Source organism: Malus domestica, chromosome 09 (genome assembly GCF_042453785.1).
Source record: "Malus domestica chromosome 09, GDT2T_hap1".
Taxonomy (NCBI): domain Eukaryota; kingdom Viridiplantae; phylum Streptophyta; class Magnoliopsida; order Rosales; family Rosaceae; genus Malus; species Malus domestica.
Genome location: NC_091669.1, coordinates 16,453,800 through 16,479,029, shown reverse-complemented (window position 1 = coordinate 16,479,029; position 25,230 = coordinate 16,453,800). Strand labels below are relative to the sequence as shown.

Sequence of the window (25,230 nt, the reverse complement as noted above, 5' to 3'; positions counted from 1 at the left end):
TTGTAGGTAGTTTGATGTATCTCACAGCAACTAGACCTGACATAATGTATGATGCATGTTTGTTAGCAAGGTTTATGCATTGTCCTTCTAACAAACACTATGGAACAGCAAATAGGGTTTTTAGATATGTTCAGGGGACTCTTGATTTTGGCTTGGAGTACAAGAAAGGAAAATGAGCAATTCTGATAGGTTTTTGTCATAGTGATTAGAGTGGTTTAGAAGAAGGCATGAAAATCACATCTGGCTATGCTTTTACCTTTGGCAGTGGTGTCTTCTCCTAGGCTTCAGTTAAACAACAATGTATTGCTTTGTCCACAGCTGAAGCAAAATACGTTAGTGCATCTGAGGCAATTGCTCATGCTACTTGGCTAAGATTTTTACTAGAAGACTTTGGTGAAGTACCATCTGCTACAACACCAATGAATTGTGACAATACCTCAGCCATATCTATCACTAAGAATCCTATATTCCATCAGAAAGCCAAGCATATAGACAGGAGGTATCACTTCATAAATGAAGCATTGCAGCAAAGAGTGATCGATTTGGTTCACTGTCCTACAAAGGAGCAAATTGTTGATATCTTTACTAAGACATTAGTAAGAGAGCAATTCACCTATCTCAAGGAACTTCTTGGAGTGAAATCAGTTCACAATTTAAAGGGGGTGTTAGTGTGTAAATTGCGATCTGATGTGGCAGTTGTAATTCTAGTTCATATTGCTAGAATAATTAGCTAAGAGTTAGTTTATGCTTTCTTATTTAAGTCTCATAGGTCTTAAGTAAGTAAGTTGTTATGTGTCTTCATCTCATAGGGTGTAAGATGGTAGGCTAAGATCACCTTGATGTAATTTGAATACTGTCAAAAGTGTATAACAGTTAGAATCAGAGTGATATTCCCTCACTCTTTCTCTAGCGAATGTCATGGTGAATGTGTGAATGAATTGATCAGAGTTACATTCTCTGTTGCTCTCTCGCTCTTCACTCTCTTTCATCATCTTCCATTGTTGTAATGGAATTTCATCTAAATTATTTGTGAATCTGTGTAGTCATAGCTCACAGTGCATCATTATTTTCTCACTTTAACACAATTCACCAAATGCGAGGGGAAAATGAAATTTTTGTTTAATTGAAAGTTAAAAGTGAATTACTCATTAAGCAAATTTATCTTTCTAAATGGTAGGTTTAAAAGGGATGACTAACTTTCATGTCTAATCCTTGCGAAATGAAAAATCATTCACCTCTAGCTTCAATATATTGCAAACTACGAGTAATCCAATCCAATACGAGACATCAAGTCTCGTTTGGTTTACATGATTGGATTGGAATGGATAAGACACCATTTTCAAGGTATGTTAAAAGAAATGAAACAATTGTAACCAACTTACAGATACAATAAGTATTACTTAAAAAGAAAATTTGTCCATTCCAATAATATCCTCCTCAAAATGGGAGGATTAGATGAGTTTTTTTTTTTTTTTGGTCTAATCCTTTTTTAATCCCCTCAAGATGAAAAATAATTCTCATTCACATTCAATATGCATTAACTTTATAGAATTATCCCTTCTAATTCAATCATTTCTACCGAACTATTCTCATCAGATATTCTTCAGTCTACATGAGAGATTAGCAATATATTCAGGAAATGTAAGAGATGATGAGATTATCAATGAGACCAGATCATAAAAACATGTTGCATTCGCTAAATTTAATAAAAACAAACAATAAAAAGATGTGTCGTCCCCAAAAAAAATAAAATAAAATAAAATGATGTGTTCTTAGGACATGGGCAGCATTGGCCAACCCAAAGGAAAAAGGATCCTCTCACTTTGTCTGAATCCAAGGGTTCCCCACATTCTAATCGTTCATCGTATATTGGGCGGTTAGTTTTCGTCAGGTACTATTTGTGTTTAATTTTAAATAAATAAAAAAAGTCAAATGATTTATAACCGCATGATACACGATGAATGACTAAAATTTGAGAATCCCTAAGATCCCTACAATTTATATCCGGATGGAATCCAATTCCAACCCAAAGTATCCTAACAGAAGAAATAAAACCCAATGCACAAGTAACAAAGACTATCCTAAACTGGAGAATAATTTCATACGAATCAGGGGATGGCTGAACTGGACAAACAAATTCTACCTAAATTTTTTGTTGCTCTAATCGACCATTATTGCAGTCCTTTCTCTGACTTAATGTGGATTAGTCATCATAATTTTTTGAAAATTTTTTTAGTGTGTCTAGAACACGGTTCAGTATATTAAGTGTAATAATGTAATTTGTTGGAATATTTTTTGAAGTTTTCAGTCATCGTATTATTACATTTAGTATTCAGAACTATGTTCTCAACATACTAATATATCTCTCCAAATTTCGTTGCTGGATCCGCTCATTGGGACAGTAAGTGTTGACAATTTAATCAGCATATAAAAACTGTTCGATTACTTTAATCGATATCCTACGTAACGTCTGTATATAATATACTTGGGGTGTACATGTTCCATGTTCCTATATACTTATTAATTGGATGATATGTTGTTGGTAGTTGAACTTCACGTGATATCATCACACCATGATTATATAAATCTACAAACCACTCAATTCTTAATCTACACATCAACTTTATGGGCTGGCTTGTTATCTAAGATTAAATTGGATTTAATAATTCACTAGATTCAAGAGGAAAAATGAATTTTTTGTTCAATTGCAGGTAAAAGAAAAATGAATTACTAATTAAGCAAACTTATATTTTCAAATGGTAGGATTTGAAAGGTTGACTAACTTTTTTGTCTAATCCTCGTGAAATGAAAAATCATTCACTTCTACTTTCAGCATATCTTAAACTTCGAGTAATCCAATCCAATCTAACCCATCAAGTCTCGTTTTGTATACATAATTGGATTGGATTTGATAAGACATCATTTTCAATGTATGTTAAAAAAAATGAAAAAAATTGTAACCAACTTATAGGTACGAGACGTATTACTCAATAAGAAAACTTATACATTGCAATCATATCCACCTCAAAATGGGAGGATTAGATGAGTTCAGCTTATTTTTGTCTAATCCTCTTTTAATACCCTCAAGATGAAAAATAATCCTCATCCACATTCAATATGCGTTGAATTTATGGAGATATCCCTTCTAATCCAATCATTTCCACCAAACAATTCTCACAAGATTTTCTTCGGTCTACGTGAGAGATGTGACGTCATTAGCAATACATTCAGAAAATGTAAGAGATGATGAGACTATAAATGTGATAAGATCATAAAAACATGTTGCATTCACTATAGTTAATAAAAACAAACAATCAAAAAGATGTGTCGTCCCGAAAAAAGAAAAGAAAAGAAAGAACAAAAAAGGATGTATTCATAGGACATAGACAGCATTGGCCAACCCAAGGCATCCCAACAGAAGAAATAAAACCCAACGCACCCCTGCGGATAATGATCTTCCCCAAACAACAACAAAGACTATCCTAAACTCGACTCTCAAGCACCACAAGCCACCAGCACAAGCCCGTCTATGCAAACTCTGTCACTATTGCTGCTTGCACTCCGCAGGCCGCTCGCCTTGCTGACCTTCTGCACCTTGCACATTACCCCTTTTCTGCATTTGGCCAACGTAATTCAAACAATAACTTAGTAACCCCGAGTGAAGCTTGCTTGAAAAATCTTAAAATTAAAACGAAAACAAAGGAACTAGAATGGTTAAATCATCGCGCTTTAGATGCAGCAGATGGCTGCAAAAATCCAGTTGAATTTTGAAAACATATATTAGCAGGCCGGACAGCTTAAAATTGTACAAAATTCTAGCAAACATATTGAAAGATACTGCAGATTCAAAATATTATATCCTAATTAAAAAGATTTATATCTACATATACCTTTTTCGTGCCCTTATCCTCCTCTTCCTCGTCATCGTCCACATCCTCTTCGTCTTCATCATCGTCATCGTATAACTCATCGTCCTCGTCGTCATCATCTGAATCGTCAAACCCATCCCCATGAACAGCCTCTCCAGTGAACCATGATGTTGCATGAGGAATGATTTTGTCTCGAATTGTTGAACTACACAAGGCACCAATATTAACATGTCATTCCAATAACAATAGATACAAGATACCAACTGACCAAATTCTCAACACACCCAATCCGTAATACAATTTTATTGTTTCGCCGTAGTGTACTGCCTTTCAAAAGGTCTCAAAAAATACACTGTATGTGCATTAGAGAATCGAAGCAAAAGAAATCATTAACGTACCCAATGTCATAATCCTGTTCCATCTGAGCTTGGAGTTCTTCCGCCTGCCACCATAAACATCAAAGAAAGTAAGAAACTTGCTTATATAATCATCAAACATGTCACGAAAGAAGCCAAACTTACAGACTCTTCATCAAGATCCTCGTCCTCCTTAGGGACCTCAGGAGGGCTAAAGAAGTTAAAGAAGCTTGCACAATCTTCAGTTTTGGTCACAGGTTTCGCATTCTTCGATCCCTTTCTTGGCTTCTTCTTCAAAAGCTTCTGTGTCAAGCATTTACCAGGATACCATTCGATCTCAGTCCTGCACAGCACTCCAACTTAAGAACACGAGGACAAAGGGGAAAAATCAGTAAAACAGCCGTGATGTATTATTGTCATGAGAATTACCCAATAGCCTTCTCCAAAATAGGCTCGTTCTCGTCGACCATGTGATATGTTTTTGTCAGGATGGAATTTTTGAAATATGGATTAGTATCAAAGAAGAACTCCAGCTTGAATCCTTTTGGATCATCTATCCTAGACCACTTGATATCTTTGAGATGCTTGAGTGCCCCTTCATCACGCTCGGTAATCTATTCCAGCAAACAGCTGATCACATTGACATATTTCCAAACTTAATTAAAAAAATGAGCATAGAAAAATGGCTTATAGAATCACCCACCTCCTCAGAAAGTACGTCATTAGTCTTCATTGCAGTAAGCCAAAAGTCAGGCACTCCTTTCTCTACATCAAAAGACAAAATCCAACATCAAACTCAAATGTAATGCATGAAAGTCATGAAAGCCATTAAAGATTTGACATCTGATAGGTACCTTCGATGTCCTCGTCTCCTTCTTGGTCCATTGCAGCTTCATTTTTCACTCCTTCAATTTCAGTTATACCATTAACAATCTCATATCTCTGCAATCAACCGTCACATTAACCAGAAAGACATTACATCATCCTTGCATATAACAGCACATTTAAAGCCAATTCAGAAACCTCGATTAAGGCTAAATTTTAAATACAAGGATCCTTAACTGTAAGACATCATACTCAAAGTAATTAGAGATGCCTGCTGAAATTTTTTACCTTAGTGTAGAGAGGTTCATAAAGCTTCTGGTATTTTGCTTCCAATGCAGCTTTCTCCTCAAAAAATTTTGTTTCAATCTCATCATGTTGGCTCTGGAAAATATGGATGTGTTAGGGATACTAAGGAGCTCCGTAATAATTGAGCAAAAAATCACTTCAAGTGAATCTTAGGTTATACTTATACATCAAGTTGTAAGGATTGGTACAGAAATTTCAGAATAATACTTATGCTAGCTGAAATTTAAAGTCAGACCAACCTGTATCTCCCTCAGAACCTGAACACGCTTCCTGACGATGGGTGACAAAGTTTCCAAGACGTCGGTCTGCTGTCCTGCCATGCTCTGAATCTTATCCTGCAAAGAACACCAAAACTAAGTAAACTGAACAAAATCTAGCAGCCGAAGTACAGAAGGCATACCAGAGTAAAAAGTGATTAGAACTTTTAAAGAAACCCAGGAAAAACACCATCTGTTCAAATATTTTCGGTTTCAAGAGCTTAAGCTCAATTCATTCACAATCCAAACCAAACGAAGCCTTTATAAGAACTTGTGTTTATTTTCGCTACCGAAACTTGAACTTTATTAATATGATCATCAATTCATCATCACCAGAACAACAAAAAGAGATTCTATTGAGAAAAAAAATGTAAAACTGGCGTAGGATACTTGCCTTGAGAGCATTCACAAGGCCATCACGATCCTCTGCACTCAGAGCTGCAGAAGGAAACCAAACAAACTGTTCAAATTCAAAGTAAACATTCACAATTTCACCACAAAACTCAATTAAAATGCTTTCAATTAGTTCCCAAATCACATTCCAATTTCCCAATGGGATTACAAAATCGAATAAAGCATTAGGGTTCTAGCTTCACCAAACAGAATTCAAAATTCAAGCAAACAATTTCCCAGTACATAGAAAATAGGGTTTAACAGTGAGATAAAGGATTACCGGCTGCGGCGGCGGGGAGGGAGGAGTCGAGCTCGGCCATATCAAAGTTATCCTCGTTGCTGCTCATTGTTTGAAAGAGGTGTTTGGGAGCCGAGAAAATGCAAAACCCTAGAGAAAAAGAGAGGGAAAGTGGACGAGAAAAAGGGAGGGAGATCGCGAAGGTGAGGCGCGTGAGGGTAACGGACCAATGGGGTAGAGGCGTCAGTTGGTTTGAAACAGCCACTGACAAAACTCAAACACAGAAACTAAACCAAATTCAAATCACTGTTATTATCTGCTAATCAGTGATTAGTGAAGAGGAAGAAGGGGGGGTTAGGCCTAATTTATAGTGGTGGGGAGATAAGATTTGCATCAATCTAAATTGGTAAATGATAATGGGGGTAATTTGTATGGTAATTACCAATTGAAGTCGAAATGCATCGAACATGAATTTTGAATTACAGTTAAACAAAATAGTGCGGTAAAGATGAAGTTGTTTAGAATTGTCCAATGTCTATAACGACAATTTGAAATTATTGTTTTGTATTAGGAAACATTTTGTTTTAAATAATGCGCGTCTTTACTATTACGTAACGGTAACATCACGTGACATACCGTTATTATGTTTCAGTAAATGAAAATTATAAGGCGTAAAATTATTAATATTCAACTTTAAATTTAGAATTTTAAGGAATTTAGAACACCTCGTGGAATGGCAACGGGATTTTGCTTGTCAAACAAAATAATATTTTTCATTTATGCATAGGATCATAAAAGAAAAATGAGGTGTTATTGTCCAAAAAAGTCATTTCCCGCCCAGAGTTGGAATTTTATCACAAATGATGGATTCATTAGATTGTAATATTTCGTCCTTAGTACTACGGTTTAGTGGTATTTCTTTTCACTTAAAAGTGAGATTTTAGATTCAATTCTCATCAAAGGAGAATTTGAACCACATTATTGCTAACTTATTGTGAAGCTTAACCCACCCCTCCCCTTTAGTATCGATGATATTATTTGTTCAAAAAAAAGAAGTAATAACATATTCCATCTATGCATGGGATTTTTTATCTGATCTGTGCAGATGATTTTAAGAGAAAATGAGATGTTTTTCTAAAAAAAGTCAATTCCTTAGCCTAAAGTTAGGAAATATTTTCTCACACATGATAAATTATATTTCTCAGAATACTATGGGTACATACAACGTTCCTTTCATAATGTGGTAATCTTCTTTTATTAGGTATGCTAGTGAATACCTAAATACCAATTAAAGTCTAAATACATCGAACATGTATTTTTTTATTGATGTGATTGAGAATTGGAAATTTACGTGTTAAAAAGATTATTTGGCGCTTCATATCTCAAAAGTTGATGTTTTAAACTTTTTAGGCAATTTGGATTGACGTAACTTTAATTTGACATGTTTTGAGTCTACAATATATAGATTTGAAGAGACCGACAAGATTTACAAAACATTCTCTTGTTCTCAAAAGGACGTGCTTCACCGTTTACAGAACTATAACATCCCGCGACATGTCTATGTAGTGTTTCAGACACACCAAAGTATCATGTGTAGAATGATTAATATCTACCGTAGTCGAACACATCTTAAGAATTTTAGTGAACTCAAAATACCGGGTGAAATGCCAATGCAATTTGTCCGTCAAATATAATACTTCATCATGAATGAAAAATGCTTGAGAGACCAAGGAGTTCAATCATCATTTGCCGCATCTTGTGGTCTGCAAAAGATGGTTTAAAAAGTTGGTCTCGCTGCACGCCCCTAATCATTGAAAACAAAATAAAGATGAACAACGTACCAGTTCTCTTCAGCAAAAATAGAATAACAAAACCGTTCGGGTCAAATTACACACATTGCGAATTACTTCTCTAAAAGTGACTATATCAAGTACTGTGCCTAGTGCTTCAACTTCGGTTTCAATGCTTCAATGACTGCTGAAAAGTCCTCGTCGCTGAGGCCGTGTGATTTTGCGACCTTGTATAGTTCATTTGCAGCTGCTGCAATCGGCGTAGATTGGGAAACAGATTCTGCTAATCCCAGAGCAAGCCTCATGTCCTGAAACCATTCGGGAACTTGTACGATCAGGTCAAGGAGTTATATAGTGAAACTGTGCAAGGCAATAAAGGCGTCTTAACAAACCTTCTGTTGATGCTTCAAGGGAAATGCGGTAGGATAGACGGATTGAATCATTGATGGGCCTTTCATTGAGTACATTGGTGCACTAATGGCTCCCTGTGAGACGACCTGCAATACGATGGGAATGCACAGATTTCAGATTTCCTTGGGACCTTTTTTTGCCCCTTTCTGGGACTTACAAACAAGTTTAGCACTGAGAAAAGGATGAAGAACAAACAGCTTCCAAGGGCCTCTACTCGAAGAAACCTAAATGAAAACATAACTAAAGAAAAAACATAGAGAAAGAACGGCATCTCTCATAAAGCTTCTCCAATCAATCCTCCATTCTAGGCAAGAAATCTGCATCTCGAATTCTCAATTACAAATCACCATGCATAGAAGAACTGAAATCATTTTTGTCTTGACTAAATTTCTCGTCCCAACTAAGATTCATTGAGATAATGTCAGTGTCAATCATTAAGAACATGAAATGTTTTTGCTTAAATGCTGTCACCATTAGTCCATTCCCAAATAGAAGAATCATTCACCACACAGGTCATAGCCATATACTGTAGAAACTGGTATGTTGGTTGGTTCATCAAATGCCTTCATAACCTCGGTTCCTTTCCCAACAGAATCCGTGCTTTTGAACCCAGTTATATCAATACAAGGCACAGAAATGAAAAGGTGAAATTGGAATAAATTTTTGTGTCCTCCCAAGTTTGTGGGTAAAATACTAGAATTTTCTAACCATAACATCACCTAAACTAACAAAGAAAGCAAAAATCTTGAAGACATTAAAAAAAACCTTGTATCGCAGAAGCTACAAGAACCCATTATTTGAATGAAATAAAAGCTAAGGGACGGAGATATAAATACAGAGACATTTATATGACTAAAATCCGGTTTAAGATAAAGCGTATTGTGGAGAATACCTCAACTAGTACTTTCGGGTCCAGTCCTATTTTCTCAGTGAGAAGCAAGCCCTCAGAAAAGGATGCCATCATACTGAAAATTGTAGAAACTATTAAAGAACACATAATCTGGATAGAAATGAACAACAAGCACAAACTAAAAGGAATTAACTGGAATGAAACGCTGCATGACCTTCCCATAATCATGTTGACAACAAGTTTCATAGCAGCACCATTTCCGACCTCCCCAAGGTAAAATCTTGACTGGATGGAAGTGTAACGTAAGCAAAGAATAGAGACAAGTAACTGGATGGCTATATGACTAGGTTGAGAAGAGCCAATACCTTCCCCATGATATCCAAAAGGGATGCTACTGTTTCATACAGAGATTTGTCTCCTGAAAGATTTCAGCTTTTTCAGTTTCTCAGAGGTTCCCTTCGTATGTCACAAAATGGGAACAAGCATAAATGGTACCGAGAAATGCATTAACGAAAACAAGAAGATTGCATACCTGCAGTAAGAAATATTAGTTGCCCATCTTCAGCTGGTTTTTTTGAACCTGAAACTGGTGCCTACAGGAAAAGAGCCAATATTGGATTAAACATGCTTGAAATGAAATAAAGAAATTATATAGATGCCTTGCATATATATAAAAAATAAACTAACAAAAGCAGCTTGCCTCTAAAAACGATGCCCCGGTAGCTTTGATATTTCCGCCAATCAATTTAGAAGTTGCAACATCAACAGTTGAAACATCCACATACCTGCAGATGACCGTATAAAGTTACATAAACGCAGTTGACCAGCTTTGGAATAACATATTTGAAAAACCAAAGGTATTTTGTGAAAGGTGAACTGAGAATTTGTGAATGCCTAAATAAAAAATTTTAAATCATAGAACATGTATATTGTTCATTGTGCCAAAAGCAGCAAATTTGCAAATGTGAAAATGCTTAAGTTAAGGGGGTGCAGTTAAATATTACCCTTTTCCTGAACTCATTCCATTGGCAGCTCCATGCTTCCCCAAAGCAACAGCAACCTGTGTTAAAGCAGCGATAAGTTCCTCCACCTGCGGTAGCAGAGTAAGCAAGAACAAGCCTAAATGAAAACATACGCACAGCACTTTCAGGGTCGGCAAGCATGGCAAATGTGACATCACAAGATGCAGCCACTTCCTCAGGAGAGGGTTTATATCTGCATAACCCTTCTGGTTAATGAGATGCTCTGAACTGACCACTAGTGGCCCTTGACAGGTTTACATAAATAAAATAATGAAAACTAAGAACACACAGCTAATGTAAATAAAATCTGAAAGAGAAACGCAATTTTGTTGTGGGTGAATTCTACACAACTAGTGAAGACAATAATGCATTGAATGAGATGGTGTGAAGCTGAAGATCTCAACAATGTCATTCAAATATTTTCAAGGTTTAAATTTAATCCCTCAATACTCAAGGGTATTCGAAAAGATGTTAGCACAAAGCAATACTTATCCCATATCCAGTAATTAGGTACTTACTTTGCACCTAAGCTGATAAGTGGATCACATTTGCTTTTGGTCCTATTCCAAACAGTCACATCACACCTACAAAATGCCAAACAGTTAATACGGGATTGGACCAGAGGGGATAAAGTTCGAATCCAACATATCACAAATTAATAGTTAAATGTTTTGTGCACAAGAATTCTAGTACACAAAACTTTTTTTCCAGAATATAGTTAAAAATGAGTAGCGGAGATCAAGCATCAAGACATGCAAAAATGAGTGTAGCTCAATGTTGGGAGGTCAAGCATCAACACATGCAAAAAAACAAGTGTAGCGGAGATGAGAATGCTTCATTGGTGTGGGCACACGGGAAGGGGCAGGATTAAGAATGAGGCCCGAGGTAAGGTAGGAGTGGTCACAATTGAAGATAAGATGAAAGAAAATCGGTTAAGGTGGTTTGGACATGTGAAACAAAGATCTACAGATGTTCCGGTTAGAAAATGCAATTATGAGACAGAAGCTTGGGGTAGGGTAGAGGAAGACCTAGGAAGATTTGGACAGAGACTTTAAGAAAAGACATGGAGTACTTGGAACTAATGGAAGACTAGGCGCAAAACCAAGAGCAGAGGCGTTATAGGATTCATTTAGCCGACACTACATAGTAAGATAAGGCTTTGCTGTTGTTGTTGTATAGTTAAATGATGAATCACACAATCGTAAAGAGGACTGTATCTTAACCATCCAAGCATGAGTGAATGAGCATCATGAATGTTGAAAATCCATACCCAGATTTTATGAGGTTCTGTGCCATTGGAGAACCCATAATTCCGAGGCCTAGGAACCCCACGCGTGCTGGCAACTCATCTGCATTAATTATTTATAAAAATACAAATAGTACTAATACATCAGTGATTCTGCAAAAATTCAGTGTGATTATAAATAGTGAACACCATATCTCCCACTCCCACAACCCCATTTCCATGTTCAATATAACTGCAGGTTTACAATTATTAATGAAGAAAAATTAATTACTGCAATATTTTGTTTAACCCTCAGTGTGATTATAAATCAACTGTGAAAAATTCAATCTTTGCAGCTCAGAAACTTTGGAACACAAAATCTCCCACAACCCATTTGCATCCTCAGTTTAATTGTTAATTTACGCTTCTTAATTTAACAAAAAAAGCAGTAATTATTGGGAAAATTTTGAGAATTACCCAGTAAAAAGATATAAAAACAAATTACCTTTGGATGAAGCATTGGATGCTTGAGAAGAGAAAGCCTTGAAAGAGAGAGAGTGTGGCTTTGCAGGGAATGATTTTGTAAGGCGGGTTGGAATGTGAGGGCAAAAGCTTGAGCACACTGCCATGGCGGTTGAAGATAAACGGGAACAGTTGGTGGTCTTTACCAACAAGGACATGGCCCCAACAGCTAATTTATATACTCTGGTCTGTCAGTTTGTGGGAAAAAGCTCGCATTTCTATGCTCAGTATCTCCTGCCGCCTGGTTGTTTGGATAAACAGAGAGACGCAGGCACAGTGTCACACACTGAATTTTCAATTTCTCTCGTTAATACGGTGTTGAGTTTGATTTGTATGTATCAGTTAACTGTGTATATTGTGCTAACTAGTATAATTTGCGCAAATTTTTTTTTCGTCATTATTTTTTATCAAAGGGCATGACATTTACAAAGATATTTTCGCAATGAGTCATAGTCAAGGTATTAAATATCGATGATATCGGAAATATCGGTAGTCTAAAAACATGGAAATTTGGATGAAAATATCGGGATATTATCGATATCGATAAAAATTAAATAAAAACCACGGAAATTGTAAGAAAAACTTGGAAATTTTTATTGAAACTTTGCAGGATGTTTATTTAGGCAATTATCTATTAGTTTATCACAAAAAATTGGAAGAAAATGTATTGCATGATAGATATAACTGATTTAAGTTGATTATATAGCGAGCTGGCAAACATTGTGAGTGTAGAAAATATGTAATAATTAATGAAAGAAGTTTAAACACACCATAATCATTTATATATAATGAATTAGTACAATATTTTACACTTTATACATTGCATGGTAAGATACATGAGTGACATAGCAAGGTCTAAAATATCGATGATATCGGAAATATCGATAGTCCAAAAACACGGAAATTTTGATGGAAATATCGAGATATTATGGATATTTTAGACCATGGTCATAGCACACCTGATATCAAACTCATAGCAAATATATATCGTCCTTAAATCAAAGTCATCATTCAAGAATAAGATCTCTGAGCAAATGACGACAACTATCGTTGAGCAAAAGACTAGTTGGTCAATTTCTTATTCTTTAGGCTGGATAGGAGACATAAACTCATGATTAAGAGATAATAAAAACCGAAAAACTATTATTGGCAAAACATAAAAGTTATCTCATACAAAACTGATCACATGACAAGTGGTCCTTTGCCACAGTATTGTAAAGGATATGAACCATTGCATGATGACGTGGGTTCAAATTTCATCGGTGGCTAATCTAACACATAATCTAACAAAATCTTTCGTTTGATAAAAAACAAAAAAAACTAGTCACATGACTAGCAAATAAAATAAAAGGTTGAAAAGAGCTGATTTTAGCACACCTCATTATTTCAGACGACCCACATAAAATAAAAGATCAGAAAACTAAAAGGGACTTTTTCAAGAGAGAGCCTAAATCTTGAACATGTTAGTTGTTGTGTACACTTGACATTGTCCCCAACCCTGTTAGGGTCAAGAAAAGGGAAACCACACATAACACAGACCAACACCATATATTTCTAATGTACAAAGATCCTTTAAAACTACAAACTGGTAAGACATTTCAATCAAAATCAACCCTGGAATTAAACGGTGAGACGTAAATAAACTCTTAGCATTTCTATTCGACTCGCTAAAACTCGATCTGCGCACTAATTTTCTTTACAGGGTGTGCAACGATCCTATAAAACCTCCTAACGGAGACCCGTTAATGCTGCCTAAGTTGTCATTTGCTTCCTCTTCCAAATGAATCATTCTCGTAGGTACGACAGTTTTAACAAATACTGAAATACGTGAATTTTTAACAGTTACAGCCAATTTTGTTGACGTTCCAATAGTCGGTGGACGCGGATTACAAACGTGTGAAGTTTGTGAAAATTCCTCACTTCTGATATGGATGATATCTTCCAGTAGAAGAACCACCACTCCTATCATATCCATCACTCCTATCATATCCTCCACTGGAACCATAACTGCCACCGCCCCTACTACCACCACGACCAGCAGCACCACTTCCATACCCTTTACTACCTGCATAGGCAGTATTGCCACCATAACCAGCAGGCATGCCATAACCACTGGCTGGATATCCAGCATTGCCATACATGGGCCCACCGTACCCAAATCCATATCCATATCCACCATAATTTCCACCATAGCCCCCATAGAAACCTGCATAACCTCCAGCATAATTTCCACCGTAATTGTTGTAGGCACCATAAGGGCCATACCCACCCCCACCCCCACCAAATCCCCTGCCCATTTTTCCATTGTGCCGACTTCCAGAATTATATGCACCATAACCAGCTGCAGCACCACTTAAGCTACCATACGACCTGGCAGAACTGCCACTGAAATCGCCACCACCCCTTTTAGGTTCAGCCTTCTTAATCTCTACCTACATTGAACATTAAGGTGAAGAGATCAGAAAATCTCATCCAAAATCCGTACATGAAAAAATAAACAAATCATTTTTTTCAGTTGTACCTGTTTGCCTCCAAGTTCATGTACTTTTCCATCAGAAAATATCTTGTCAAGAGCATCTTCATTCTCAAAAGTGACAAACCCAAATCCTCTAGACCTCCCGGTTTTATGATCTAGCATAATCTGGTGCTCAACAATGGTGCCATATGCAGAGAAATATTCCCCCAGCTCATCTGCAATGTTTACCATAATGTCAAAAATGAAAACAAAAAACAATTTCATTACAATCATAATGAACATATAAAGTAGTCTCTACTATACCATCAGTCAAAGACGTTGGTATTCCACCAACAAAAATCTTCTTTCTTTTCGATGCCCCCTTAAACCCTACATCCCCCCTGGGTACTGTCCTCTTCACCTCTACCTGGTACAAGAATATTTTTTCACCAATCGAGGAGCTGAGTTAGACAAAACTATCCAACAATCCAATTCAATTTTCGGGAAAACGATGGCATTATACTATTAGGCACTAGATATTTACCACTCTGCCATCTATGACATGTTCTACTTCCAACACTGAATCAATAACCATTGGATCAGAAAATGTCACAAAACCAAATCCCCTTGGCTTCCCAGTATGTTTGTCGATCATTATAACAGAATCAACTATTTCTCCATACTTGCTGAAGTAATTAGAAAAGTTCTCTGAAAGGAAAATCATCAAACGCTGAGTTATACTAGTCATGAAGGAACAACTATATCTCCCCTTTATCTAGTAATGGTGAGGATACATGGGGAACTGATATTATTGATAAAAGAAAGTGATGTTTAACAAGGACGTCAAAATGACATCAAGACCATAAAATTAGTAAAATAGTCATATCATATTACCTGAGGTGCAACATGTTATATGATGCACTTTAGCAAAAAGCCAGAAGTACGTGAGTGAGTAAGTAACAAACACATACTAATGGAAATCATAGCAGACAACGACACTTCCCAATAGCATTCAATAGAAACTTATGAAACGAAAATATTTCATATGTTCTCATCCAGGAGAAATTTCAGAAAACTCCAGCAATGAAGTTTTGGGAAGTTCAAACCCTTCTTGCTTGGGCGCCCAGTCTTTCCACCACCCCCTAAAAAACAAACCCAAAATTCCTCCCTCCTCCATCACAACCCCAACATTTAGCCACTGAAGGAAGCTGTCCAAAGTCCCAACAGGACCCATAGCATGGATAGTTTTACCCAACCGCCACCTTAATTTCTAACGGTGCATACAGAATTACACCAGCCAGCCATACTCAATAAAGAAAAACAACTAATCTAGTAGAAATTATGCATAGAAGTGCGCCGACATCTAAAATATAAGACGAAAAGTTACACAACATTGCCCAGCCATGTGAGGGTTCCAAATTCTTCGATATCTCAAACTCAAAAATTCAATTTCACTTTGAATAGCAAAAGCTTACACAAAAAATGGCCCGATCACAAATCGGATTACAAGAAAAATGTACAATCCATGACCTCAACATGACCCAAGATGTAAAACTATGTTCTTTTCAAATTTCAAGTAAATTCGATGCACCACGAAAATTGAAAGCTTAACCAAAATACCTTCAGTAGTCTCCCAAGAAACGCCTCCTACAAATAGTTTTCTACCACATAACAAAACAAACCCAAATGTTACTATCTTATTCTAATCTCAATCGTATCCACAAAAGTCAAAATTTCTGAGAAAGATCAAATCTTTAACTTGAAAGCTCAAAACCTAACTAACCCCGCAGCTGAATCGCGATGACTGAACGAATCCCTAAACTCATTGCCTTCATTATCTAAGTTATGGTTCGATTGTTGCTCCCGCTGCTGCTCAAATTCTTCAAATTGCTGCTCTGGCGGTTGCTCAAATTCTTCGTTTCCATTGTACGCGATTTGGTCGTCGTCGAAACGACTGCGTTCGGGGTAATCTTCCATTGGGTCTCAGGCCCTAATTTCTTCTCCGCCAATTTGACCTGCAAAGGAATCAGTTTGAGGGAGACTAAACCCTAGCTTAGCTTGCAATTACGCCATTGTGGAAGCTCAAATTCTGAGAGAAATAGTTGCGATGAAACCCTAAAATTAGGGATTTTAGTTAATTACCTTAATAGCTAGGGTTTGTGAGAGCGAGAGTGGTGGAACTTGGAATTGGATTTTTGTGGTTGCAGAGAACCCTAGCGCAAAAAACGGCACCGTGGAAGAGAACCGGGCGTCAATTTTAAATTTCAATTTTGCACTTTCAGGTACTTGTATCGAAAGCCTTGGCGAGACATTGTGGGCGGCGCACCTCGCAACGTATACGGTTCAGTACCTCCTGCTACGACGTCGTTGGCAGATTTTTTTTTATTTTAACAAACGAAAATGAACTAGCGTGGTTCAAATTCTTCTTTAACGAGAATCAAACCTAATACATTTCCCTTTCGACTCTTTTCTCAAGTAATTAATATTTTGGGGGTGGTCATTGTGCTATTTTGGATACGTTGTGTCCCTCAAATTGCAACCAAACTAGTTATGATTAAGCAATGTGGTTTGGTTCAGTTTAACTTTAAACTAAAATTATTGTGGAAAGCAACCACAACCGAACAATTTATGAGATTCGACTTGAGCTCAATGCTTCTTTCTAATGACTTAGCCCATTTGTAGTACAAAATCATATCATTATATTCTACGGTACAAACTCATATCATTCTCATGTTCGTCGTGACATAAAAAATATACAAAATGAGTTTTCGAAATTTTTTCCCCCATTGTTCAATGTGATTGGGAAGGTAGTGTGGCGCAAAAAATGAAGTTAAGTTATAATATGTCATAAGAAAAAAATTCAAATGGCAATATGTTACAAAATAGTTATCACAAGACATGTGCGACTTTTTGCAAAGAAATTTCTAGAGGCTTTTGACAATAAATAATTTTGTCACGAAAATTTACTTTAAGTGATTTCATCACGAGGAAAAAAGTTTTAAGTAGTTAAATTATCATATGGTTACTTTAAGAAACCAAAATCATTTTGGAAATTATTTTAAGGGTTTTCCATTGGTTTCATATTTTGCCACATGACGCTCACCAAGGTTCACTTTCTTTATCTAAAACTGGGATGATGATGTCGCGCTCTCAGATTGAGTGACGAGCTTCCACTTAGTATTACAGTCTAATGGTGTTCCTCTTCACTTGTTAGTGAGAGATCTTAGGTTCAATTCTCGTCAAAGACGAATTTGAACCACATTATTACTAGCCTATCGTAAGACTTAGTCTAACTCATCCCCTTTAGTGTAGATAATATTTTTGTTCAAAAATTTAAAAAAAAAAAAAAACTGGGATTTTTAAATTTGCAAAATTCAACCATAAAAGGAACATTAACTCCAGCCAATATGAGGAAAAGATAGAAAAAAACATTCCGTATATCATGGTACATATGCTACGTTTGGAAAATGTAAAACCAACTACCCATCTTATTCACATTCAAAACTTGCTTGTGTTAATCATCTACTCTTCTTCATCATCATCTTCGACAAATTCCTCCTCGTCTTCCGTTTCCTCTAGCTCGTCTTCTTCCATGTCCTCCTCAGCAACAATGAAGCCTCCGAGCGTTTCGTCATCTTCATCTTCCATTCCCTCTTCATCCACGCCAGGAGTCTTCTTGTGCGCAGAACATTTACCCCTCTTTGTATCCTTCTGAGGTTTGTTACGCGCCTTTGATCTTGTAGAATATTTTGGTGTATTTACCTTTCTTAGTTTTGCAACAGCCTCTTCATCAGCTTCACTCTCCCCTGTCCACTCGTCGTCCTCATTTTCTTCACCTTTTCCCCTCTTTCTCCGCACACCCCTCCTCTCCTTCCTCTCAAATCCATCATCATCGTCACCTTCTTTTCCAGGTTCCTCGAGGAACCAGTTCCACTTCTTTACATCACGGATCATTTGCTTTGGACAGTGATCAAACTCGTGCCCCATTACAACAAAACCAAGCTCTGCAATCACAAAACAGTGCGACATTATCATAACAAGCATAATTGGCATTTCGGCCTACCATATGCATGGAGAAGAAAAAACGACAAGAAATGTGCACTATCATATATACTGCCGCAAATCTCTGCCTTCGCTGCTACGAAGCAAAAAAAGTTAGACGAATGGACTCAATCTGGTCTGCAGCATGTAATGTATTATAGAATTGTGACCTTTTCGTGCTAACATCAATAACCTTTGTACAACAGATTGGCAACCTTGAGTTCACGCTTTCTGTTCGTAGAAATTCTTGTATTCTTAAATTCCAAACCCACCACGGTAATCTCTGAAACATTCAATGGCCTAGGAAGTATAAGTAGCACAAATTCTGCAGAACTTTGTGACCTCAAATTTTTCATTACCGTTCTGTGACTTACAGCTAATCGAACCCAAAACACCAACCACAACCTTTTTCATAATTTCCACAAATTGTGTATTTTACACCAAGCATTCTCAAAACAAAACCAATTCAGAAGATTCAAATTTCATTTTCCCCTAATTTCTCAGCAAACAACAGTAAATTCAGTCATATAATCGCTCTCACAACAAAAATTCAGGATAACTAGCAAGAAAAAACCACCCTAAACATTCAAGACATCATTTTTTTTCCCTTCAATTCATCAATTTTCTCAGCAAACAAGCAAGATTTAAGCAACAGAAAGCCAAACCTTTAACAGGGTCAATGCCGGAAAAATCGAGACTCTCCAATTCAGACCCACTTCCCGAACCCTCAGCCAACTCAAGCTCACTCTCCAAAACCCTATTCTCTCTCTCATCTACCCCAACCTTTCCCACTCTAAACCAAACGGGTTTCTTCCCAGACACACAGAACCAATCACCGGCCGCCACCTCACCCTTCTCCGACCTCCTGAAAACCCTAACTTCTCCATCTTTTTCGCTCCGGGTCCACATGGGATTCTTTCCCAGAACCTCAAACGAAACGCAGGCCTTTGTTTGGTTATTCTCAGAAACGAAAGAGACGTGACGGCGAGACACCGTTCGGTCGTCGGTGGTGTACGCATTTCCTCGTCCAAACACAGCCTTCTGACCCTTCTCTACTATAACTGATGTACGGTCTCCGACTACGATTTCCATGGCCATGGACTACCAAAACTTCCAACTTCTGCACGAGTATTTATCAAATAGAGTCAAAATTTAATTTCAAAAATATCACTTTTTATAAAAAAAATTAAATATATCCAAAATTTTATCTAAATAGACATAAATACTTTTAAATTTAACAATCAAATAAATTAATACTATTGTAGACATCGAAATTTCGTAAATAAATGTTGACCGGTAAATCAAAGTGTCAACGCTCATGTATTACATAAATTTTACACGTAGCGTGTGACTCAACGAAAATTGAAATGAGTTGGAAAAGTCATCAAATAGGACACGTGTCAACACCTGGCAGAAACGACTTATTTCATCTGGAATGTTATATTCAAAATTAGGCCTTGGAAATTTCTATAAATACAAGCCTATTTCATTCATTTAAGAGAACCAATTCATATTACACCTTGAAGCTCTGAAGCTCTGAAACTCCGAAGCTCTCAAGCATCCAGGTTCCCGAAGAATCAAGAAAGCTCTCTTCGTTCTTCGTTCTTCGTCCATCGCTCTTTCAAGATCAAGCCCCGACGGCCCTTGAAGAAAGCACCATCATTCATCATCCGTTCATCCAAGATCAAGCCCCAACGGCCCTTTGGATCAACAATCATCCACCTTCAAGATCAAGCCCCGACGGCCCTTGAAGAAAGTGTTCTTCGTTCATCGTTCTTCCAAGATCAAGCCCCAACGGCCCTTCGGATCAACAAACGTCGACAAATCCACACATCCAACCGTTCTTCAAGATTAAGCCCAAAAGCCCTTGAAGATCTGTTCATCACTGTTTCTTCAAGATCAAGCCCAAAAGCCCTTGAAGATCCGCTCAAATCCACCTTCAAAGATCAAGCCCACGACCATTTGAAGAAACTTCCAACAGTTCATCCAAGATCAAGCCCCGACGGCCCTTGGATCAACGAAACATCCACAAATCAACATCTTACGGAGATCAAATCAGAGGATCAAAATAGAGAGAGATTGTAACCCAAAACCATCAAAAAATACAAATATTTGTTTGTGCACGTTGTTCTTGTCTCTTTCGTTTTCAGGAATTTTCTGTGTTTACAACTATGTTTGAACGAAAAAATTTAAGATTACTAAGGAATTTTAAAATGATTGAAATTTAAATGATGGAATTTTATTCTATAAAATTTGTGAATTTTCTTGTTTGGATAACCTAAAAGAACAATGGAATTGAATACGTAATTTGTTGTTTTTAAACTCTCAATCATAAAAATTGGAAAATGACACCTATTTACATGGAAAAAAAAAACTTGGAATTTCTAAATTTCCCAAATTCCAAGTTTTTTTTTCCATACAGAAATTCTAAATTTCTATATTTATGAATCCAAACAAGGGAATTTGTGCATGTCAATTTATAAATTATGTCTTTAATCCAAATTTCAAGTTATTTCTCTTATCCAAACATAGTGTAAAGAGCTTTTAGCCAAAATGATTGGTGACATTAACTTAACTCTTTAATCTGGTCCTTAACAATTAATGATAATCAATAGTAGTGTTATTGAATTTGTCTATCATGAATCATTTTAGTTTTTCTTTGGATTTGTCCATCATGATCGTTTTAGTTTTTTCATGAAAAATCTGTATATTGCTCTGTTAGTGTGATGATGTGGCGCCACGTGGATCTCACAAATACAATTATATAACGACATGTGGATTCACTTTAAAAACTATTTTTATATTTAAAACTAAAAATGATATTAGTAAGAAAAAAGGCATTGAAGGCATGATTGAAATTTTACTGCTCCCACTTGCGGTAACCGTGGTGGCGCTCAATGTCGGTGATAAGGGGGTTGAAGGGGATATGGTTGTGGTGGTGGAGTATAGAAGTGAAGTTGAAGTTGGACTGGAGCTTGAGGGGACAAAAGCTAAAAAACCTTTAATTTATTTAATTGTTAAATTTGAAGCTATTTGTGTTTATTTAAGTGAATTTTTGGATATATTTAAAAGTTTTCATAAAAAGTGATATTTTTGAAATTAAGAGTTAATTTTTAGCTATATTTGATGTGCTTCAGCTTTGTCTAGTAGTTTGTCTGCACGTGTTTGCACGTGGGTATAAAGGTTTTTTTTTTAGGTCGAATCATGTGGGTATCATTAAAGCTAATTATTAAGTCTTGATAAAAAATAAAAAAAAGCTAATTATTAAGAAATTTGAGAATTTAGTCTTAAAATTTTGGGTAATTATTAAGTAATTTAGTCTCAATTTCTAAACTAAATTTTGTAATGCAAATGATGTGTGAATGTTGATAATTAAATTATTGCTTAAGTATTGACAACGTGCCTATGCAGGGGTAAAAAGAAATTATGTACTTAGGAGCCATGCATAAATATCTATTTGGGTGGAATTTTTACATTACGTACCTGTTTGAGGTCAGTTTTTATTAACTTTGAAATAAAAAGAAGGACACCGTCATCGGATTTAATTGAAAAATAATTAAAATTGAACTAATCCCAAAACTGGGACATAAAATTGAACTCATATCAATTTTCAAAAAAAAAAAAAAAAAAAAAAAGGAACTAGGGTGAGATGGCATATCAACTTGGTACAAGTCAATCCATCCACAATTTGCAATTTGCAAGTTGCAAAGATTGGTATTTGGGCTTTTCTTCTGCTTTCTTATATCCCGTATGACGTTTATAAGACAAAACGGAAATGATAATTGTCGTTTATTATAACGCAACCACACGACTCCGCAATCTTCGCCGTTGGATAGTCTTCGGCAGCGTACGACGCCATCTCCAGTGAAGTCTCAGAACCCAAGAGGAAAACGACTCTAGTTTCACATCTATCCTCGAGGGTTTCACGAACTTAGACGACACCGCCATCCTCGTCGTTTTCTGGTTCCCGTCGTCTTCGTCCAAGTGCTCCATGATTTCTGATCGTTTCAGCAAACCCTAGCTTCGGTACACAACTAATTTGTGATTTATCTGTTTTGTTGCTTCCAATTATGTCTCTAATTTTGTTGGTTTTCTGTTTGTTTCCTGAGAAAATATGCGAAACAAAAAAAAAAAAAAAAAAAAAAAGAAATTGAAGTTAATAATAATCTGGGCGGCTGTTGATTGTGGTTTAGATGTTCATTTTTCCATTTTGTATCCCCAAGAGTTTAGAATTTTATCACATTCGGTGTATTCATTGATTATTTTTACTTTCCAAAAAAAGGTGTTTCAATTTAAATACCCTTATAATTTCAATTATATTGTATGCATTCATCACAGAATTTTGTTGATTATATATGTATATATTGGCATAATTTATGAGGCAAAAGTTTAATATTGTCATGAATTTAGGATAATTCATGTTACTATAAGTTTAATGGAGTCACGCATAGATCCTGGACCAGTTGATAAGTCTGTACTTTATGATCAAGAAAATCATATCTCTTCAGCGATTTGGGATGGACAGGTTAGACACCAACGTTTTGCATACAATTCGGGTTTCCCTCAGTATTACGAATTTTTATGAGTGCTGATAACTCGATTGGAATTTATAGGAGCGTGGCGTGCTTAGATGTCATGAACACACTTCGATGCTTGAGCAATGGAGACTCATACCTCAACAAGTTGAGTTGGTTGAGAAGGCCGGTTTTAAACACTTCAGATCAATACCGACAATTGTTCTTGACAATTCACTAATATCGGCACTTGTTGAGAGGTGGAGGAGAGAAACAAATACATTTCATTTGCCTCTTGGAGAAATGACTGTAACGCTTGAGGATGTTGCACTTATACTTGGGCTACCAATCGATGGAAAACCTGTTATTGGTGTACCGGTGAAGACACCCAACTCGGTATGTGAAGACTTGCTTGGGAAATCACCGAAGGACCTGAATGGGGGAATGATGAAGCTAAATTGGTTGAGAGAGTGTTTTTCTAGATGTCCTGAAGATGCACCGATTGAAGAGATTGAGCGCCACACTCGTGCTTACCTCCTATATATTGTTGGTTGTACAATATTTTCCACAACCACTGGAAATAAAGTCTCTGTTACATTTCTTCCGCTGTTTGAAAAGTTTGAAGAAGCTGGAAAATATGCATGGGGTGCAGCAGCATTGGCATTCCTCTATAGAGCTCTTGGTAATGCCTCCCTTAAATCTCAAGGCACGATTAGTGGCTCTTTGACGCTACTGCAGGTAACATTGAGCTTCCTTTTTCTCTTCAGTTTCATGACATCTCTCCCTGCCTCAGTGGCTTTCTGATAAAGGATTGACTTTTGTTCATTATTATTCTTTGTAGTGCTGGAGTTACTATCACCTGAATGTTGGCCAACCGAAGTTCAATGAAGAGTCGAGCGATGGTTTTTTTCCATTTGCTCTTAGGTGGAAAGGGAGATCAACTGGATCAAGATCGAAAACCAACATAGTTGCCTACCGCAAGGCCTTGGATTCGCTTCAACCTTTTGATGTAAGTCCAACTACACGTTTCTCAGTTTATATGATATTCTTTTTCTTGGATGATGATGAGAACAATTGGTATGGTGTTGATATTCAGGTTAAGTGGTTTCCATACAAAGATTTGGATCACACAATTATACCGGAAGATATAATAAACAATCTGATTTTACGGACTTCAAAAACGATCCTGATATGCTTTGGCAAGGCAGAAAGACACCTCCCTGATCGCTGCCTCAGGCAGTTTGGCATGCTTCAACATATACCAGAGGATGTCCAGAAATGGGAGAGGAAGATTCCTGCAGTTGATCAGGGGGTAGACTTGTCAACGGATGTAGAGTTGGGGGGCAAAGGAAAAATGCGCTCAGAGATCAAGGAATGGTTAGAGCGTCGAGTCCATATTTTGGAAGGTAACGATGGTGTTGATGAAAACACGTACATGGATTGGTACGAGAGAATTACCCGCAAATATGTGGGGAGGCCTGAATCTTTAGAATCTGAGTTTCAGAGAATAGTAAGTTTATGTTTCTTTTTCCTACAAGTCGATGATGTTTAATAATCATTAAAATCATTCTGAGCTACGTTTTCACTTTTCTCCGTCTTACAGGCTGCTTCTATGAGAGATATTGCGAGCATAGCTGATACATTGTCAAGAGACCAGATGAACCCCCAAGATGGGGAGTTACTTGATGAAATCAAGAAGACGGTGCATGTATGCTTGACGGATGTCGTTGGGAATTCTAAAAATGGCAGGGCTAAGAATGCCGTGAAACGTAAGAGAGAGGGAGGATGATCCAGTTAGCAAGGATGGGTGAAGTAAGCGATCCAGCTAGTTACCGAGGATTTCCGAGCATGCTGAAAGGGTTTTGTTTCGTGAGATGCAGTCTCATGGTGCAGCAGCTTAGAGGTATCCGGATGGGATGTGCACTTCCAGTATCACTGTGGCTAATGCATTTAGCTGCAAAGAAGTGCTTTTTGGTGTAAGAAGGACAACTTATTTTTATTAAAAGAACTGCCAATCCTAGGTTTCGATGATTGCGATTGTTAAAATTTCGATTGAATAGATGGTTATTATGTTGTATATTTGAAATGGTAGTGCTAAATGTTCGAAAGAACAGAACAGAAAATCTCGACGTTGGATCTGCCCATGAGGTACAACC

General features: G+C 36.9%; 5 protein-coding genes across 7 annotated transcripts; 1 reads left to right on the top strand and 4 right to left on the bottom strand.

Annotated features, from left to right (window-relative positions):
- Positions 1 to 3,905: 3,905 nt before the first annotated feature.
- On the bottom strand, positions 3,906 to 5,431 carry NAP (nucleosome assembly protein 1-1; the record flags this gene model as incomplete). Its single annotated transcript, NM_001293984.1, is given in 6 exon segments — positions 3,906 to 4,074; positions 4,268 to 4,311; positions 4,391 to 4,568; positions 4,655 to 4,839; positions 4,929 to 4,988; positions 5,339 to 5,431. Coding segments are annotated over 6 exon segments (729 nt in total), but the record flags the coding sequence as incomplete, so codon positions are not given.
- A 2,489-nt stretch (positions 5,432 to 7,920) lies between these two features.
- Positions 7,921 to 12,517, bottom strand: LOC103453571 (glyoxylate/succinic semialdehyde reductase 2, chloroplastic). Of its 2 annotated transcripts, XR_011571664.1 has the most exons (13): positions 12,048 to 12,446; positions 11,588 to 11,666; positions 10,836 to 10,901; positions 10,435 to 10,510; positions 10,300 to 10,355; positions 9,996 to 10,080; positions 9,828 to 9,888; positions 9,661 to 9,713; positions 9,510 to 9,580; positions 9,338 to 9,410; positions 8,427 to 8,531; positions 8,086 to 8,342; positions 7,921 to 8,007 (listed from the first exon to the last, which is right to left on the bottom strand). XR_011571664.1 is itself a non-coding variant. In XM_008393113.4 (12 exons), exons 1-12 carry the CDS (start codon positions 12,220 to 12,222, stop codon positions 8,184 to 8,186), a joined length of 1,059 nt encoding a protein of 352 aa, XP_008391335.1. In that variant the 5' UTR covers positions 12,223 to 12,517; the 3' UTR covers positions 8,021 to 8,183. The 2 variants fall into 2 exon arrangements, 1 of the variants encoding a protein (XP_008391335.1); XM_008393113.4 differs by lacking the exon at positions 7,921 to 8,007 and having other exon boundaries at positions 8,021 to 8,342; positions 12,048 to 12,517.
- Positions 12,518 to 13,593: 1,076 nt separating this feature from the next.
- Positions 13,594 to 16,879, bottom strand: LOC103453572 (uncharacterized). Of its 2 annotated transcripts, none has more exons than XM_008393115.4 (7): positions 16,662 to 16,879; positions 16,303 to 16,534; positions 16,140 to 16,180; positions 15,064 to 15,227; positions 14,844 to 14,946; positions 14,586 to 14,755; positions 13,594 to 14,496 (listed from the first exon to the last, which is right to left on the bottom strand). In XM_008393115.4, the coding sequence occupies exons 2-7, from the start codon at positions 16,494 to 16,496 to the stop codon at positions 13,981 to 13,983; spliced, it is 1,188 nt and encodes a 395-aa protein (XP_008391337.1). In that variant the 5' UTR covers positions 16,497 to 16,534; positions 16,662 to 16,879; the 3' UTR covers positions 13,594 to 13,980. The 2 variants fall into 2 exon arrangements, with proteins under 2 accessions (XP_008391337.1, XP_008391338.1); XM_008393116.4 differs by having other exon boundaries at positions 16,303 to 16,560; positions 16,662 to 16,826.
- Positions 16,880 to 17,892: 1,013 nt separating this feature from the next.
- On the bottom strand, positions 17,893 to 19,702 carry LOC103453573 (uncharacterized). Its single transcript, XM_029108298.2, has 2 exons — positions 19,226 to 19,702; positions 17,893 to 18,523 (listed from the first exon to the last, which is right to left on the bottom strand). The coding sequence occupies exons 1-2, from the start codon at positions 19,656 to 19,658 to the stop codon at positions 18,042 to 18,044; spliced, it is 915 nt and encodes a 304-aa protein (XP_028964131.1). The 5' UTR covers positions 19,659 to 19,702; the 3' UTR covers positions 17,893 to 18,041.
- Positions 19,703 to 22,243: 2,541 nt separating this feature from the next.
- Positions 22,244 to 25,151, top strand: LOC103453574 (protein MAIN-LIKE 2-like). The gene is made up of 6 exons (XM_008393118.4): positions 22,244 to 22,586; positions 22,971 to 23,085; positions 23,174 to 23,812; positions 23,916 to 24,083; positions 24,171 to 24,584; positions 24,678 to 25,151. The coding sequence occupies exons 2-6, from the start codon at positions 22,996 to 22,998 to the stop codon at positions 24,861 to 24,863; spliced, it is 1,497 nt and encodes a 498-aa protein (XP_008391340.1). The 5' UTR covers positions 22,244 to 22,586; positions 22,971 to 22,995; the 3' UTR covers positions 24,864 to 25,151.
- Positions 25,152 to 25,230: the final 79 nt, after the last annotated feature.